At 46.1% G+C, this 19,734-nt stretch overlaps 2 protein-coding genes across 2 annotated transcripts in view; one reads left to right on the forward strand and one right to left on the reverse strand.

Moving 5' to 3' along the window:
- Positions 1-9,598, forward strand: part of LOC104539284 (eosinophil peroxidase-like) — a 10,910-nt gene extending 1,312 nt beyond the window's left edge. The window contains 9 exon segments of the mRNA XM_010182762.1: positions 3,455-3,595; positions 3,681-3,995; positions 5,143-5,173; positions 5,175-5,298; positions 5,726-5,771; positions 5,774-5,977; positions 7,663-7,836; positions 8,633-8,870; positions 9,400-9,598. Coding sequence (XP_010181064.1) covers positions 3,455-3,595; positions 3,681-3,995; positions 5,143-5,173; positions 5,175-5,298; positions 5,726-5,771; positions 5,774-5,977; positions 7,663-7,836; positions 8,633-8,870; positions 9,400-9,598 — 1,472 coding nt within the window.
- Positions 9,599-12,987: 3,389 nt separating this feature from the next.
- LOC104539283 (1-acyl-sn-glycerol-3-phosphate acyltransferase alpha-like) lies at positions 12,988-18,854 on the reverse strand. Its single transcript, XM_010182761.1, has 6 exons — positions 18,670-18,854; positions 17,219-17,352; positions 16,610-16,785; positions 16,237-16,332; positions 15,641-15,713; positions 12,988-13,133 (listed from the first exon to the last, which is right to left on the reverse strand). Exons 1-6 carry the CDS (start codon positions 18,852-18,854, stop codon positions 12,988-12,990), a joined length of 810 nt encoding a protein of 269 aa, XP_010181063.1.
- Between the last annotated feature and the right edge of the window lie 880 nt (positions 18,855-19,734).

Below are 19,734 nucleotides of genomic sequence, written 5' to 3' on the forward strand. Positions count from 1 at the left end.
GCTCTGCCATTATCCACACAGTCAGTGATAAAACTCTTCCTGTTTAAGCATGCTCAGAGGCAGACCAGACCACCCTGTGTTTCAGTCATCACCTTTGGCAGTGCCTGTCTCATTCCTAACAATAAGCATGATAAACCTGGGCCAAAAAGCGCTGAGAACCAGGAGACTCTGAGCCCTGTGCACTGAAGTCCCTCTGGTCTCACTTCTGGTCCTCACACCCACCTGCCCGGGCTGTGCCCGTCATGATCTGTTCCCAGGCTAGGGTAGAAGGTTGCTGGTGGTGATGCTCTCCCTCTTTCCTGGAAAGTCTTTCCATGCCAACTCGGTTTCCCTAGCCCAGAGGTGAGAGCTGATCCTCAAAAGGGTTTAGGCACTAAATAAACAACTCAGTTCAAGGTGTATTCTCGGCTCTGACTCAGCTGACTCAAACATTGATCTAGAACACTGAGAAGCTAAATAAAAATTAGTAAGAACAGATGTTATTTTGCTTGGTTTCTTTTACAGACCTACTCGACAGAAAACAGAAGGAGATTCTTTCCAAAGGAACCGGCTGTGACTACCAGATTCGTTCCATTAAATGCCCAAAGCATGACATTTACCGAACCATTACTGGAGTGTGCAACAACAGGTAAGATCTGTGTGTGGGCAAGGAGTCTCCAGTCTGTAACTGACCTAGGGTAGATGGCTTAGGGTCGTCTGTGTAAGTACCTTTCAACAGGGTAAGAAGAATTAAATGCTTATTTTAGTAGTGCCTAGAACAGATGCTTCATTTCTACATATGCCTGGCAAGAAAAAAAGATGTAATTTCTTGAAAATTTCAGATTTGAGCCCATTACCCTCCATATGCAGCTTTGGATGAAGGAGAAAGCTTCTTGAGTGGAGAAAGGTGAAAGTGTGAGGAAAGCAGATTTTGGGGCTATGACAGACAGCCTCCCATGCAGCTTGAGGCTCCAGGAAGTCATCCCTCCTGTCTTCAGTGGCATGGATAGTACTGATTTCCCAGGGCCTAGGAAGGCCCTGTGCTTTGAGCGTGATGAGGGCATTGCCTGTCAAATTTAAAACTTCAGTTGTCTTGGACTGACTACACACGTAATATTTTTAAAAACATAAGTTTCACAGGCACTGTGAATATATATATAGAATATGTTTATTATATCTCACTAAGAGTTATGGCATAGAGAACAAGATTTGGTGTCTGGTTCATATGAAGATATACATCTCTCAACATATCTGTGTGGGTACCCAAATACACACTGTGCTGTGATGCATAAGGAAGGGAAGCAAATAAGTTCAATTCTTGGCTCTTCTAGTAGCATCTACACTTGATGTGAAAAAAAATGAGTCCTTCAGCTTTTTGTGTCTAGCTTTCCTCCTGGTTCAAACCTGAGATCATACATCTATTTATTTCCTTGTTAGCTTTTTTTTTTTTGACCAGAAGATGGCAAAATGCCTAGCCTAATACTTGTAAGTCAAGGCTCACTGTCCTGTTCTACCACAGAGCCTGGCGTGCTGGCTCCAGCCCCCGAGTCTGAGCGAGACTCATGTCCGATGTGCATCTAGCATGAAACAGATGTGCCAGATGTGAAGAAAAAAATCTCCATTGCCCATGCAGGGGGCTCACTCTCAGGGTGTTACAGCCAGTCTGTACCTTCACCGACAGACCCCAGAGACGTCAGCTTCCCAAGGACAGCAGCGTCCAGTTTGACTTTTAGAATCAGGGTAGGGTCGTTCTTGGGCTTCCTAATCTAGTGGGTGGCCAGTGAGATAGCCAGGCACTCGGAAGTGAGGGGACTCTGTGGAATGTTAAGTATTTTCCAGGGATCCTGCTTGGGATACACACTGTGAGATAGCACCTGAATATTTTGCAAAAATCTGCCTGCGAGGACAATAAAAGCAATTGAAACAAGTGATGTGGTGGCCCTGGCCTCTTAATATTTAATGGAATTGCTTCAGTTGAGGTGTGGCAATTGTTCTAAGGCACACTCATATTTCACAGCAGACTGCTGTAAGGTCTGGGTATAACACACCTTTTTCAGTATAGGCAGCTTACCCAAGTTTTATGGATTTAAGAGCTTAAACACAGAAAGTTGCTCTGCACCCGCTGATATTCAGTAACTGGGTTTCCCAAAATAACCTGTGATTCTATGTCCCTAGGGCCACAGATCATTGGCTCAACCAGCGATATTGTTCTTCTGAACAAGTGTTGCTGAGTTTACTGATCCAAATTCTTCCAAGTGATATCAAATGGCCACAGCAGGAGACTGCATTTTGGGAGGTTCTGTGTTGGATATGGGGAAATGCTTGAGAGGCTGCAGCCTTGGCACAGGTTCCCACAAAGGGGAGGGATCTTCATCCTTGGAAGCTCCCAGTCCTTGGCTGGACAAAGGCAAGGCCACCCAGATCATTGGTGATGGCCCTGCTGTCAGACTGGTTTTGTATGGAGCAGCAGTGGAGACAGAGGTGCTACAGAGGTTTAAATGTCAAATAAAATTAAAATAAAGGCTTGAGGGATCTTTCTCGGTATCAAAAGAGTTATTTTTTCTCTGTACTGATAGTCTTGGTATTATTTACTTCTCAGTATTACCAGAGTAATTAGTCATGCATTAAAGGGCTGTAAAACATTAGTCGCTACAAGCCTGTTTGTTTCTGAAATAACACTGCTGTTGACTTTTCCTCTTGCTTCAGAAAGTGTTCTCATCTGGGGTCCTCAAACCGCGCGTTCGCCCGCTGGCTCCCTGCAGCATATGAAGACGGAGTCTCTGTTCCCAGAGGAGCGAGTGAAGGAAAGCTGTACCATGGGTTTCCACTCGCACTGGTGAGAGCCATTGTTCCTGTCCAGATAACAGCAGTGGTCACTGCCCTCACTGCATCCACCAGAAGTGAGACAGTGGCAACATCCAGAGTGTAAATTGCTTGACCCTTTCCTCTGATCTCATGTGCTAATTTGAGGCTGTGTTGTGCAGCTGAGCTATGTTTCTGTGGGAGATAAGCATGAGCAAAAAAGTTGTGGATACTTCACAAAGCAAAGCATGGACAATATAACAATTTCATAAGTGTGCATCCCAAGGTTTGATGCAGACAGGACCACAGTGTGCTCAGATACACCAGAGTGGTTATATAGGTGTTCCTCAGCCATTTGCACTCTGGATGTGTGCACATACTTTAGTTTCAGCAGTAAAAGGCTTCTGTGAAGCTAGGCTTGGCTGACAGGGGAGTCAAGAGGACTCTGCTTATCACATCTGTTCTGATAGAACTGGGCATGTCATGGGTCTGGTAGATGCCCTAATTAACTCTTATGAGTTTAACTAAGATCATCTTATGCATGGTCTCATAGGAAGTGTTCTGTTGAGAGGCAGACATAATCACATACATTTTAATTTTGATTTTCCGCAGGTTCGAAAAGTGTCACATGAAACTGCTTGCACGGCCAATGAGAACATCACTCAAGACTAAGAGCTCTCTCTTGTCTTCATGCAGTGGGGCCGATGGGTCAACCACAACATTGACTTAGCCCCTGCCAGTGGTGCAGGAGTGAGCCCAGAGCTTCACTGCGAGACCAATTGTGCCTTCAAGCCCCCTTGTTTCCCGATTAAGGTATCCTAAATTTCATTCCATCCCATGTTGTCCTAAGACAGTAAAAATAAACCCTCACAACTTCCTAAGGCACTGCTTATGTTTGTTTCCCCCCGATGATCCACGGATGCTGAGGTCAAACTCTTGCATGCCATTCATCCAGTCGGCATCTGTTTGCAATCCCAGGACGTTCACTCACGAGCAGATCAATGCCGTCAGCTCGTTCATCGATGCCAGCACAGTGTATGGCAGTGAAGACTCAGTGGCAAGGAGTCTTAGGAATCAGACAAACCAGCTGGGTTTGATGGCTGTGAACCAGAACTTTACTGATACGGGGTTGGAATTATTGCCCTTTGAAAACAAAACAAAAAGTGTTTGTGTCCTCACCAATGAGAGCATGAACATCCCCTGTTTTAAAGCAGGCAAGATGCATCTGTGGAGTAGTTTTCAGTGGCCCATAAAGTGAAAAAAGATCATTATGACCAGATGTCTGATGTTTCCTTCCATTTGTATGAGGTGCTGCAAGATGTGGCTGTATAAGGTGAAAGACAGGGCACCTTCCCACAAAATAAAAAATAATTGAACTATAATTGTTTCATTAAATATGAAAATTATTTTGTTTTAATTTCTTAAAAGAGATACAGCAAATAATCCTCCCTTTAAAAAGTCTTTTCAAAGGTAGGACAAATTTTCAATAGAATAACCAGCAGTGTTTAAAACTTCTCAGTGACGTTTTTTTCTCTCCTACCTAGACTTCACCATTCAGTTTTCAATTCAATAAATACTAACAATTAAATGTCCTTAATCAGTTTAGTTAACTCTCCCTGATACCACACTCTAAATTTTTAATGTTTCAAATATCCCATCCTACATCAGAAGGCAACTCTAGTAGTCTGTCTGAAATTAAAACAACCTGATGACTCAAAACACAGAACATTTTAAAATGGGAAGTGATCTATCATAGGCACAACATTAAAAAAAATATAAATGAGAAGCTTGCAAAGTCGATCATAAAATATAGAGTGTGTTCCCATTGCACATTATTTCATCATTCCCTGTGCACGAGAAGAGATCTTTACCAAGTGAGCAGGTGCTCAGTGTGCCTTCCATCAGCTGTTGGAGGGGCTCCACTGCATCCCCTCCAGTTTTCTCTCAGCATCTCTGCTGAGGGCATATTTACAGGTGTTTACAGCTTGGGTGAACTGACAGATTTTCAGAACCAAATATTCACAGTGCTGAGATAAAAGAAGTTTGCATCCTTGAGGTATGAAAGGAAGGTAGACATGAGATTTCCACAAAGTGAGACATTCACAGGTGCTTTACGACCGTGTGCAATGCAGTTTAAATTTCCCGAAGTCTCTTCTCCAATCGTTTTGGATAAATGGTTTGGACATAGAGAATGTTTTGTCTGTGCTGGTAAGACATATCTGGCATGAATAATAACTGCTAGGAAGTTTAACCATGAGCATTACTGCCAGTGACACTGTTGTTCCTTGTCTGTCCTACACAAAAACCTGCTGCTGAAATAAAAAGCAATTTACAGAAGTCCAAAAATGTTTTCATTTGTAGGTGACAGACGGGTAACTGAAAACCTGGGACTTTCTGCACACTGTCTTTCTATGGGAACACAACCGCCTGGTTAGAGAGCTGCGGAAATTAAATCCTCACTGGAATGGAGAAAAGCCTTACCAAGAGAGCCGGAAGATCACAGCTGCCATGAACCAGGTACTGATCACTGCTCACCATTTATCGCCTGTATGCTTAGAAATGGTTTTTCCTCTAGGAAAAGGAAGAAGATAATGCTTTACAGACCTAGTGGAGTTATCTGTGAGAGTGGAAAATTTGTGAATAAGGGTGGTCCATCTGAGACAGCACATGCACCCAAAACTTTTTTATCCATTATCTTACCAATTTGTCAATTATTTATAATAACTGATAGATTATAGATTATAGATTTTTATCAATTGTGTATTATATTAAATTATTTTACTATATGATGCCAAACTCATGCCATTTCTACAGCTCTTTTTTCTAAAGTTTTTGTGAACTCTCTCCCACTGGACCCAGAGTCTGTGTTCACACTTGCATGCTGACTTCAGTGGCATTTCTGTTACAGCTGCTGGCAACTTGCTCTGCTTCTGTGCTTTTTCAGATAATAACATACAGAGATTACCTCCCACTTCTGCTTGCGGGGGAGATAGCAAGTGGATCCCTTCGTACAGCGGCTACAATGAGAATGTGGATCCTACCGTCTCAAATGTTTTTTCCCTGGCTTTCCGATTCGGTCATACATCAGTGCAGCCTTTTGTGTCCCCTCTGGATGACAGTTTTCAGCCTTTGGGTTCACTTTCCCATGTCCCTCTTCATATGACCTTTTGTGCTACATGGAGAATTATAATGGAAGGTAAGAACTGGGGCAGCCAGCAGTCGTGGTGGAGGTCAGCTGGTAAGACACATGAGCCTAGACTCCAAAAACTGCTTTAGCTCCATTTATTTAACTGGCTTCTTACAAATTGCAGTGCCATTCAGCTTGGAAGGTGCTCATGATATGTCCACACAAGGAGCTGCAGACAAATCGGTGGTCTGCTAAATGTGGAGCAGCAGGACAGTCCTGCAGAACTGTCCCCAAACAGCCTGTCACTGATTCTGCATTGTACCCAGGCAAAGGACCCCTGCCAAAAATTACATGCTGTTGCAGTCTAACCACTGAGTCTTATCAAGCACCAGCTCCTGCAGAAGCAGCCACATTGGAGCAGGATTTTGCATCAGAACATTCAATTCTGTAACTTCTTCTGCACAGTTTTTCAGTGTTGTCCTCCTCAGTTCATTGCACGATAATTGCATTCATACTCTGAACAAGTCAGTAAATAACCAGAATATCACAGAATCACAGAACACAGAAGCACAGAACCACAGAATCACAGAACATTAAGGATTGGAAGGGACCTCAAAAGTTCATCCAGTCCAATCCCCCTGCCAGAGCAGGAACACCCAGATGAGGTTACACAGGAAGGCGTCCAGGCGGGTTTTGAATGTCTGCAGAGAAGGAGACTCCACAACCTCTCTGGGCAGCCTGGGCCAGTGCTCTGTCACCCTCACTGAGAAGAAGTTTCTTCTCAGATTTAAGTGGAACCTCCTGTGTTCCAGCTTGTGCCCATTACCCCTTGTCTTATCTTAATATGTAACAGATCAAACCCTCTTGCTGTACATCTGTCAGCTCAGCGAGGCCTGACGGTGTCAGCATTGTGCGTTCACTCAAACAGTGCAACCATTTGTGCCGTTCTGGGAGGCACGCGACAGACACACAGCGCCAAAATGTCACTCAAGAAGAATTTAGGTCTATCTAAGCTATTATAGCCCCCTGTAATTAGTCGGCATTGCTGGAGGCATCCCATCTAACTGAGCTGAGACAGAATAGTTGCTTCCTGGAGGTGGCCGTCTCTCGCCATGACTCCAAAGGGAGTTGTGGGATCCCGCTCTTACACAGCTGATCTCTGCAGAGATGAATCTTTCCAAGGAAGTCAAATATTAGATAACTATTATTGAAAACATAACAAAATACAGATGTACAGTCAGTTTTTCTGTGTTTTACTAATGTTGTTGTCTTAATGGCTATGGAAAAGACATAGACAAACAAACAGGAATTTATTCTATAATTGCATTTATCGTTTTAATAGATATTTGTCAATTAATAGCTAATTTTAAACAGAATCAATTGCAAAACCTAAATCGTGACCCCATGTATCAGTACATGCTGGGGACTGACAGGCTGAAGAGCAGCTCTGCAGAAAGGGACCTGGAGATCCTGGTGGACACAAGTGGATTTAAGGCTGCAGAAGGGAAGGCTGAGGGATGGGGATGGGGAGGGGTGGGGAATCTGGTTACTAAAGGGAAGCCTCACCTACTGGCGTATGCAGGTGTGTACATATGCACTAGTGTATGTTGATAAGGAAATACATAGCTAGGTGGGCTCCACACAGCCCAGAGCAGAACAGACATCGAATGCAGCATGGTTTCAGCTGCACAAAAGTGACTGTCAAAGTTGGAACTTGGTACAAAAAGTCTTTTCATGATTTGCAATGGATGCAGGTGGCATCGACCCACTGATACAGGGCATGGTGGCTGATCGTGCAAAACTGATGAAACAAAACCAGCTGCTCATTGAGGAGCTCCAGGAGGAGCTCCTTTTTGAACAGACAGAGATAATGGGTCTGGACTTAGCAGCCCTGAACTTGCAACAGGGAAGAGACCATGGCCTTCCAGGTAAGGAGACACAAGTCCACACGTCCTGTGAACAATACTCTTTTTTCCTTCTGCTGTTTATAGTAGCTCCATGAATGTACTAAGCTTTTTCCATACCAGTAGAAAGAAACAGTACCTTGATTTGAGAGGGAAGGATGGATAGGCAGTCAAGTTCAGGGAAGAAAAGGTCTCTGTTATAAAGATCTTCTGAGAAATACAAAAAGGTTGGAAAGCAAAGATGATAGTTGGAATAATGAATTAAAGAGAGGTAGAAACAACAGTGTTTGGCAAAGAGGCAGCATGTGGGATATAGCAGGTACAGATGAAAGCAAGCAAATTCAGCTTTCATGTGGGCTTGACAGACCATCCATGCTTTGTTCTTTGCCCATCAATATTTATTTCATGTCTTCAGATAACCCAGAGGTCTGAGCAGAAGTGGCCTGTACCCACAGGTATGATTGCCTCCAGGAGCTGAAGAAAAACTGCTGTTCTTGGGTTAAGAACAACCAAATGTTGCCCTTTTCTAGGACTTTGATCCTAGAAGTTTTGCCTCCCAAAACTGCAGGGACTGGTGCATTCACTCTCAGTGCTAGGTATGAGCCTGTAGCCACATGTGAAGACTATCCAAAACGTTAGTTTAGTGTGTGCGTACCACAAGGACCTTTGAAAACATGGCATTTGTTGTGACTGCCCCCATCCTTTAATGCCATGAGAAGAAGCAGACTTTGCTTATGGGCCAAAGTCTATTTAGTTTCCGAGCCTATGCGAGCGGTGGGGAGATGTGGGTCCTGATCCACTGGTGTTCCTGCTTTTGCAGGTTACAATGCCTGGAGGCGCTTCTGTGAGCTCTCTCAGCCTCAAAATGCAGATGAGCTCTCTGAGGTGCTAGGCAATTCCAAACTGGCTGAGAAGTTCATACAGTTGTATGGGACGCCAGGCAATGTTGACCTCTGGATTGGGGCAATCGCTGAGCCTGCTGTTCCCCAGGGCAGAGTTGGACTCCTGCGGGCCTGCATCATTGGCACCCAGTTCAGGAACTTGCGTGATGGGTACAGGTAGGTAACTCTGAGAGCAAACCTTCCCCGTGGCATTTATTATGAGAGAAAATGCTAACACTTTATGCAACACACTAATCCAGCCCATCTCCAAGACACCAGCGTGTGCTCCTAGCAAGGCTTGCACCTTGAATTGAGCCCAGTTGCCAAAGGGCTCTTTTTTTGCATCCCATTCCTATAGACCCATGTGGTTGAGGAGCACCAGCTCCAGGCCATGGGTAATCTGCGGTAGTCTTTGCCTGAAGTGACATTTGCTCTCATGGTACTAAAGGGGAGGATTGGTCACTGCATCCCAGCAGCCTGGTGACGCTGTGTGGAAGAGGCAGGGTGCCTGCCCTGGAAGAGGAGTGGCAGGATCCAGACCTGGCAACACCAGAGACACCTCTTCCCAAAGGGGCGTTCCTGCTGCACGATGAATCGAGGTGGATCTGAGCAGAGACTCACCTTGGTCAGGCTCCCATCCTGGCAAGTAACCGGCACCAAATGCCCTCAAGGAGACTGTAAGCTGCTTCTGAAAATATCATTGCAGATTCTGGTGGGAGAAGCCAGGAGTTTTCGCTACACCACAATTGCATGCACTGAGAAAAATCTTGCTGTCAATGGTGATCTGTGACAATACTCGTATCAAAAAGATACCCAGGGATGTGTTCAAGGTCAACAGTTGTCCTAAGAACTTCGTGGACTGCCATGAGATCAACACGCTTGACCTCTCACCCTGGAAAAGATGAGCCTGTGAGTGGCACAAAAAGTACGCAGTTGTCTGAGGTCTGCCAAAAATAACAAATGCCCTACAAGGTCAGACTCTTCCATGCCCAAAGAAATAAAAGAATTAAGGTATTCTCAGTGACTCTGCACCCAAAATTACTTTGATCTGCTCAGAGACCACTGGAGCCAGTGGTGCTGTTAGCTTGGTCTCCTTGCAACCCATCATCTTCTTCATCCCTTACTAGCCTGCCTCTTCCTCTGCAACTAGAAGGGAAATCCCTGAAAATCCAGTCTGCTGTGGCCCTTGTGAACATGTCCTTCTCTAAATACCTTATTGCAGGAAAAAATGGAGTCTTACTTCAAGAAGAGTGACCATGAAGAAATCAATCAGAATTAGCCAACCTTCTTCAAATTCTTACTTTGCTACTGCAAGCCCCTGCTCTCCCTTTGCCTTCCTTAAAGCTTTAAAGCATTTTAAGGTATATCTGGAGTTCTGACACTGTATGGCCTGACACACCAGTAGTTTAAAACACATGGTCAGAGATTATGATGTGCCACATCCTGAAAGACAGTAAAACAGTGTCTCCATATAAGAGATGTGGACACTACCTGTGTCCTCCTCCTGATATGTTTTTGTCATGGGCTCTCCCAGTTGAAAATGATGTGTGGAGAACAGAGACTTCCAGAAGACAGGTATAAGCAGAATAGACTGGCTTGAAATTTTCCTTCTGGTGACCCATTTTAGAGGTTATCACAATATCTGGGGATCATCTACTCCGTCCTGCAGAGACCACAAAGCGTCTCCATGTAGTTTCTATATTGAGTTTGATAAACTGTATTTGAGACAGACACTGCTGTTTAAGGAAGATATTTGCACTTGTTATAAAGGCTAAATTACAGTGACTTCACCCCATTCTTCAGGAACAGAGTCCAGCTGATACTCGTTTTCTCTCTCAACAACAGAGGCTTCCTGATTTCTTTTATTAACTTAGTGTTATGGTCACTAAAATTTGCTGAGCTGCTTCCTGTGGCTCTTTTATTACCAAGCTGGGAGGAAGTTGAACTGTGTTTGCATAACCCAGAAAGAGCGAAATCCCAGGATGTTAAAAAGTGACTGCTAAAAGTTTAACCTTTTCAAGTGCCAAGAAATTGCCCCAAAAATACCCATCCAAAAGACTGCCTGAAGTTAGGTCACTGGAGGTACCTTTTGACAAGGCTGTGTCTCAGAGATACAAGGATACAGGGGTGACCTGGTACTCAGTCGTCCATTCACCAGTGACTATTTTAAGCTTTGGAGTCAAATAAAAATGCAGGGAGAAATATTGTGTCCTGGAAAGACTTTCTATCTCAGTGGCTTTTTCTGCTTCATTGACAGTTTCTGATCCTGCTGGAAACTCTTAACCCTGGCCCTGAGCTGCTTCTGGGACTCAGCTGACGGCTCTGAACTGAATCTGCACGTAATGTCCCAGAGGGGAGCTCAGGACTGTCTCATTCGCTGTATGGTGATTTTTTATTTCATTCATTTGTAAAAGCTTCCAATAATGTAACATTTCAAACAGAAGGATAGTGACATTTTATTGCCTGTTGTCCTAAAAAAATGTTCAGAGTTGTGCAAGACTTGGTTAGGTACTGGATGCTTTACGACTCTCTAAAGACACAATCAAGACAAATTTTTTACTTCCCATCCTGAATGGGTGTCAAATCAAGAGGTTGGTGTGCTTGCATTCCAAAACCACATTCCTTATCCTTTGTACCTCATCAGAAATGAGCAAGTTCACATGATCTTTATCAAAACTTTTTTATTTCCTTGTTTTGCACAAAAGCACAGACTAATCAGACTGTTTCTGATTAGCAGCGATATTTCAGTCTTTGAAGACACTAGAGAATGGCAGCTGCATCTTGAAGCCTAGAGAGATCTTTTATTTAAACCTATAGTGAACATGTGTGTGTCTGGGAGTGCTGGGCAGTAATAAAATACGTTGTATGCACTCATCTACATTTGGCATCAACTCTGGTATGTCAAACATGCCCAAACATTCTTTGACTACAGTTCATAGCTAAATGTATCAGCATAAAAAAGCAAACCATAAGCTGGCTAGTATGTAAACCACAAGAATTAAGGCTAAAAATTAATCATCTGGCTGGGAAGATCACTCCCAAGATTGTATTAAGTCAATAAATACCAAACATGTAAGAATCATATTAAGTTTCGATCTCTCCTTGGCACAGTCTGGAGGAAAGGAGGGAACTGGGAGCAAGAAGGTAGCAGCCCAAGGTAGAGTCATGAGTGAAGCTTGTGAGTGGTGTGGGTGCCTCTCGGATGAGGACTAACGAAGGAGATGTTACTAAATCCCTCAGTCACAGCACCTCCATGCATGTTCTGCTGTGGGGTGGGTGCTGGCCAGTCACGGCCATCTCAGCCCAGTGCTCCTATGTTGCCCACCCACGCCTGGGGGCTGCAGGAGACCCCTTGGGCTGCCAGGGCCCCAGGTAAGCGATGGAGCACAGGGACTGTGCTGCTCCATGAGCCCCCAGCACCTGGGGAGTGGAGAAAGGCTGTGGTGACCCAGGGAAGCAGAAGACCTGTAGAAGACCAGGCGGTATTCAGAAATCAAGAGCTGCAGCTTCCAGAGTGTATTTGGACTGGAAAATATATAGGCTGTATTAAGAATCATGAGATTGTCAGGGCACAGCAAGGAAGTTAAGCAACACATTTCTGCTGTTTGCCTCCCTCTGGTTTCTGAGTCCCCAGCCATTTTCTCCTCACACTTTCATGATCTGCCCAGCCACTGAAAGCAAAGTCTTGCTTTGCTTAAAGGGAAGGCTAAGAAAAATGACGAAACCACCAACTTCTGCAGACACATGTAAGATCTTTAATCCCCCTCTCCCAAAGCTGCCTTGGTTTCCCCTCTCGTGGCAGAGGTACATCCCAGGTCCACCCCATGGGAGGAGGCAGGAGACGGTGTCTTCTCCTGAGTATGCTTCCAGGGGCATGTGGCAGCCCTCAAACCCCAGGACAGCCACTTCCCTGGGCAGGATGGCCATGGGCTTGGGGATAAATGCCTCCACCTTGTCGGTTTGGAACAGGAAAAGCTGATTATAAGATGCTCACAGGAAGGATGTGGCTCTGCCCAGGGTTCAGCTGGAGAGAAAGCCTCAGTGTTATGATTATAAAGAAATGTCCAGCCTGCCACCGTGTGTCTGTCCATGCAGGTGGCACTGTTTCCTGGAAGTAACATGACAACCATGTCACCACCTCCACGCACAAGCTTTTCTTCCTCTGTGGGTGTTTTGCCCATCTCTGTTATGTTAGGGTTGCAATCCATGTTTGTCTCTGCTTTCAGATCATCTCCTGCTTGCCATGCCCTCCCCTCCAGCTGCTGCAAACAGCTGGAGCTGGGAGATCGGGTTGCTAATGGGAATCTCCTTTTATCATTCCTGATATCCTCTGATAGGTGGTGAGCATGGAGTCATGGACCTGCTCGGTCAGCTTGGGAACATCTTCTGGTCCCAGGCCGAGGGTTTCCACTCCTGGCAGGATCTGGATGATGGTTTTTCCTGGAAGAGTGAGGCAGGAGGGTCAGAGATGGGGGAAGGAAATATGCAAATAGTGTAGAAGAACAAGAGAAGATACAGCAGCAGGATTGGTACAAATGAAGGAACAAGACAGAAATGAAGGGAAATGCCCTCTTTCACACACCAGCAGCAACCCAGCCATATCCCAGATGCACAAAGCAATAACTCAAACCAGAGTTTTCCTCATCCACAGAGACCACAAAAATCATAAATACAGAAATAGGTGGATTTCTCCCCAGATTCATTCAATTCAATGATTCATATTGAATAAGTTTTCACAGTGGAAAGACCTCAGGGTCTTCTGGATCATAGCAAAGAATGAGATGTCTGTAACACAACACACTCAAACTAGCTGTGCTCTGATCTACGTGTCCCTCCTTTCAGAAACACGCTTCAGGATGAGAGGAATTGCGCCCAAGACTCCCTGTTTGGCCAAGGTGTGTCCTAATCCTCTGGGACTGGTGCAAACAGGAAGGATACACTGGGGAGTTGTCATCATGCTCTGCTGCTCTCGCACACAGTGGCCCTGATTCTGGTCAGCAGACAAGACACTGCCTGCGCAGACACCACCCATGGATCTGGGGAGTGTCTGTGCTATTTATTTTAACTTTCATGCATGCCTTTACACGTGTGCTAGGAAATGAGATCCAGAAGAGTTGCTAGCAGAGCCATGCAAGGGAGGCAAAACAATGTGCTAGGAAATGAGATCCAGAAGTGCTGCTAGCAGAGCCATGCAAGGGAGGCAAAACAGAAGAGTAGAGAAGAGCTTCACAAAAGAGGAGAGCTCGCTCCCTGCCTACACATCTGGCATCAGAGAAGAGCTTCACGAAAGAAGAGAGCTCGCTCCCTGCCTACACATCTGGCATCGAGCTAGGCCTGGCATCTCAGGAGTCTACTGAGCTTCACCTGGGCCTACAGAAAAAGCTGAGCGATGACGGAGCTGTGCTGAAAGAAGGTCTGTTGGGGTGTAATAGACTTCCAGCAAGCACCAGACTTCTTCCACACATGACAGTGTGCACACACTGGACACAGAGCTGGGCTTTCCATGAGCTCATTGGCATGCCCAGAGCCACTGTGGATGTGGTGAGCTGTCCTGACCCAAGGATAAGCCTGCCCAACGTGCAAAAGTCTTGGCCATAGGTAGCACACCTTCAGAATCAGCCCTGGCAAACCTTGCAGGTGGGAAAAGTGGGGAGGCATGAGAAAAGCTAACTGTGGTTCTTCCTCCAGGAGTGAAGGTCCTACCTGTTAGGAAAAGGGCTTAGAAGTCAGCTAACCACAAACTCACAGGGTGAGGTTATCACAAAGGCAAATGTATATGCAACTGCAAATAATCTTTTCTAAAAAATCTCAGAGAGGTTGTGGAATCTCCTTCCTTTGAGTTACTCCAAACTTGGCTGGACAAGGTGCAGAGCAAACTCATTTATCTTTGGAGTTTGGGTTGCTTAAAACAAAAGGTCCAGCTGCTCCAGAGATGCCCTCCCACTGCATTGTTCTCTGATTTCCCAGAGAAGCGCCCTACCTTGGTTGGCCAACTGAGCGGTGATGTGATGGGGAGGGAGCAGGCGAGCAGAGCAGGGCTGGCATCCCTTGTGGGAGGATGCTTCCAAAAGGCTTTGGTGTGTGGCCAACAGCAACAGGACAGACCCAGCAGGGGAAAGATGAGTAGAAACAGACAATTTACACAACGGTGTTTAACATTCGCACCCACTCTCTCTTCCAGGTGCCTGCCCTCGAGGGATGACTACGCCCAGGTACATTGGGAGGAATGAGAATTTCAGATGCAAATCCTCCCCTTAGGAAAGAGCGGGGCTGGCCTGGGTGAGAGTGGGAAGCAGCATAAGCTCATTTTGGGGTGGGTGTCAGGGAAGGAAGTGGAGGAACAGGGTGGGTTCCTTTTCTCTATTGGAATTTGAAAGATTTTTTTCTCTGCTTTCCTTCTGAAGCCCATGACTTACATTTTGGGTTTTTTTCCCTCATAAAATTTTATCAGTGACCAGCAGAAATTTTTGTCACCATAAATAGATGAAACAGAGAAAGAACAGGGTAACTGGGAGGAGACACGCTCTGAGAGCGCCATGTGTTCTTTTGGGCCCGAACTCTCCATGCACCTGCGGAACAATGCGGTGGGGCCAGGGGCAAGACCTGCCCCAGGACTCTGGTGCTTCTTCAGGTTCCCTCATATGAGTGCTGGACAAGCTCTGGGAATGGTCTAGACTGTGCTATTGCCAGGAAAGGTTGGAGCAGATGATCCTTGAGGTCCTTTCCAACCTGGAATTGTGTGATTCTATGATTGAAATCCGAGGGGAGAGGCAAAACTGATTCCTGAAATCACCCATTCCCTCCTCACCTGAGAAGACAGAAGCTGCCGTTGTCCATCTGCTCTCTCCTCATCGCACACAGTGCTCTGCCCACCCACCTCATGGCTCCCTCCAGGGACCGAGCTCTCACCAATACCCAGCCTGCTCTCTGCACCAAGCCATCCTCACCTGATGTGAATCTCTTCTCCTTCTGGTTGTAGAAGTCGTGGTAGGAAGAGATCACTACAGGAATAATGGGGACCTGGAGGGGAGGCAGTCTATAGTGAATCTACAAATTTCCCCATTCTTCTCCCAGAGTGGAACTGGTGTTCTTAGGTGAACCCTGCACCTTGCTGATAATCACCCCAGTCAGCTTTATAGTAAGACCTCAGGGAGATATTAAGATAATTTAATTAATAATTTACATAATTAGATCAACACTCAACGTCCTCGCTGTTGTTTTTCACACTTTCATCTCTGTATTTAGGCCAACAATGCATAGATTGCCAAATCAGTGCGTACAGAAGCCTGTTCAGCAGAAACTCCCCACAGGTCCAGGGCTTTTGTCAAGGTCTCCTCACTTTTTTCCCCAAGCCAAGTCACGAAGGTTTTTCACCTGCCCCAGAAACAGTCCCCTCCTGTGCCATCTGCAAACTCCTGCAGGGCTCTTGGATGCATGCTTGATCCAAGGGGAAGCCAGGGACCAGAAGCCACATAGCCCTGGTTGCTGGTGGACCATGATAGCCAAACCACACCTCAAAGGGCAGAAGAAAGGTGGCTCTCACCTGGGCTTTCACAGCCAGCTGGAAGGCCCCACGTTTGAAGGGCAACATGAAGCCACGATGATTGTGAGTTCCTTCAGGGAAGAGCAAGACACAGAGCTGCAGGAGAGAGAAGACACTGAGACAGAGGGACCTCCAGTTATGACACACACATATGTACTCCCCTGGGACTAATCTGTCTGCTCCCAATGATGCAAACATGGTCGGGAGCACTTCCTTCTCTTCAAGCACTTTATGGACACACAACACACTGAAGCCACCAGAAATGCTCCTACTCTGTCCTACCCAGAGCCCAGCTCAGAGACAACGATTCCTTTCCAGCCACATCAAGGTTCATGTTTTGCAGTAGCTTCTTACCAGAGTCCTCCCCACTCACATTTTCTTTGTGCAGGGAGTCTGCCACCTCTGTCAGGGCATTTATAGACTCTTCCCTCCTCTTGTGGTCAATGAAAATGAGTCCTGAAAGCCAGCATGCTAGGCCAAAAGGGCCCATGTATAGGATTTCCTTCTTTGCAATGGGCACACAGCGATTTGGTAATATCTCCATCATCACTGGAAGGGGACAACAAGGACAGACAAGTTGTCATCTGCACTGAGGTTTCCTCCAAATTCTGCACTACAGCCCTCTGCTCTGGGAGGTGCCATGCCAGCAGCACTTATCCAGCTTCATAGGATCAGACACATGTTGGGAAAGGGATTCTGGGGGTCTCCAGACCAGCCACCCACTTAGAGGAGGACTATTGCTGACACTGAGAGCAGCTATGACATGGCTGTGGTCAACTGACACTCTCATCCCTGTTCTCTGAGAAATCTGACTTAGTTTGAAAATACCTACTGGGCTCTAATACCCTGAAGAACAGTCCTGGCTTGGTGATGGACTATGTGGCAGCCACTCCTGTCCCTTTGCCTGTGGTACTTGGGGCTTCATAGTACCCTCCTCTATGGACAACTGAGGCCTGGAGCAAGAGGCAGGATCACCACGTACCCATAATATCAAGGGATGTCTGATGATTCAACACGAGGACGAAAGGTTTCCTAGTCCTGAGGTTCTCCTTGCCCTTCACCACTATCTTGAGTCCAAAGATGTATTTGAGTGGTAGGAATGACATGCGAAAATACCTGGAAAATGGGAGCAGACATAAGCCAAAGAGATGTTGAAATTTGGTGAAGGAACCAAACCATTCTTCCAAACAAGCCCATCTCACAGCCTGCTCCTGCAGAGCAGCAGGTTTCTCCACATTCCTAGATGTGACCCGTGACTTGGAGAAAAGCAGCTAACATGACTCTTCAGCTCATCATTTCCTTAGAGAAAATAAATACACCTGGTAGGCTTTCTTCAAGCTAGGTTAGACCAACAGCCGAGCAACTTCAGGTACAGCAATTCTGCAGATCAGCTAAACATTAGATAATGCCCAGATCCATAGCGCACCTCTTTGTACTCTACCTCCCTGCTGACCTTGCTGAATCGTGAGCACGGGCTGCCACACACATGACGTGCACCTAATTCTGCTATTGCCCATGCTGTGGAAAGAGAGGTGATTTTGCCTCTGGAGGACATTAGACTGCAATTCTGGCAGCCATATTTTAACAGATACTGGAAAAATAAAGAAAAGAATAAAGGTCAGGTGCAAAAGTCAAGAACTGAAGAAAATTTCTTAAAGTGAAAGGCTGATGTTCAATCAAGAGATATGTTTTCCCATTGCAGCGTACAACACTGAAGTAGTAAATCCTGCCTCGGCAGCCCTTCAGGAGGATACAGGCACTATGCTGCCATATAGCAGAGTCACTTTCTAGCCCCCATGCACCCCACACCCAATTTACCAATGCCTACCACTGCTCATCACGTGCGCACACCCCGCTGCACAGCCATGGGCAGGTCTCTCAGCAGGGGCAGTGACAGATGGAGAGAAGGGATGGGCAGCAAGGGGACGGGCTGAGGCTGCCAGACCAGGGGGTCAGCTGCAGTGATGGGGACATCTGTGACAATGCAGGTGCCAGCAATGCATGGTGGCAATGTCTGGTCATGCCTGTTCAGGTGGGCACTGGCTCAGAACAAAGTAGAGAAAGAGAAGAGCACCTGCAGAGGCTTTCTCAACACAACCCAGCAAGGGAATGACCAGCCACATGGAGGGAAGTACAGCTCTGAACACCAGATAGGACAGGTTTACTAAAAACAGCAAGTTACTTTACCTGTGCATCACATCCAGTTTGTTTGCATTACCTAATTTGTCAAATTTATGCCACCTTTCACATCCTTTCCTTCCATCACTCATTATTTTTTCTATCAACTCAAATACAACACTGAAACCCACATCCCTTCTCTGAATTACAGGCCCTGTCAGCTCTCCACATCAATACACAAATAATTCCTCCTCAAACAGAGTGTGAGTTGACTCCATGAACGCCTTGAGCAGAAAGAACCCACAGACAACTTACTTCAGGTTTTCCACATTACGTCCGCGAGGAATGCTGATGATAATAACCAGAATGCTTACAGTGAAGACCCACAACTTGTAGAAGGTCATCTTGCAGAAGTATCTGAATGCAGGATTCACCTGGTAAAGGACTAGAAATGCGATGAACAGAAAAGTTAATGGGTAGTGAAGTATGAAAAGCTCCATCCTTCCTGTCCAGAGTCAGCCAGAGGAATGTTGCACAGAGCAGTAAATGAGTCACAAGTGCCCGATGTTGTGGAGCGGAGTTCAGATTCCCTTGATCAGCTACATGTGGGCGGCACAGAGCTGGAACGAGATTTGGAAGCAATGCTGCAGAAAGGCTGTATTCAGTGCTCAGAGCTCAACTAACTGTGGAAAGCCGGTTTGGCAAGAGGTCTCCAGCAGCACCGTCTGTAGGAGCTGGCTGACAAGCAGGGGCAAAGACGCAAGAGCCTGTGTGCAGGATGTGTGGTGGAGCAGTGACTGCTCGAAGAGACAGCCCCCTTCAGAGGGGCTCTGCGCACAGGAGCCATGGGCACTTCTAGGAAACTCTGTAATGGGAGAAGCAGGATGTGTTGGGTGGCACTGACACCAGGCTGTCCCCCTCTGTGCAAGCCTTGAGCTTCACCCAGAAGTGAGCAGACTGCAGGACACCCAGGAAATCTGAAATCTGTGTTATGGGTGAGAGAAAGAGAAAAAACAGTGATCCTAGCAGCCAGCTCCTGCCCACATATCCAGGCATCTGAGGGACCAAGCTGGGCACATGGATGTTGCTCAAGTAGAGAGGGAAAAGTGGCAAAAGTGCCACATGTGTAGACAAAAAGATAAACAAAACAAGAGCAGCTACTCCTGATGTTCATCTGGCCAGAGGCAGACGTGTGTAGACAGCATCTGCAGAAAAGCAGGAAAATCCAGGTACAACGTGGCAGTGATCCAGCTGCATTTCATCTCCTAAAAGCACTGCATGTCTTTGGATCTTTGCAACAAGAGTAATGATAAGAATTAAAAACAAGAGCTTCGTGTTTCATCATCTGCACAACAGGCCTTGCTCAAGCATCTGTCACTT

This window comes from Mesitornis unicolor, unplaced genomic scaffold (assembly GCF_000695765.1).
Source record: "Mesitornis unicolor isolate BGI_N332 unplaced genomic scaffold, ASM69576v1 scaffold10434, whole genome shotgun sequence".
Classification (NCBI taxonomy): domain Eukaryota; kingdom Metazoa; phylum Chordata; class Aves; order Mesitornithiformes; family Mesitornithidae; genus Mesitornis; species Mesitornis unicolor.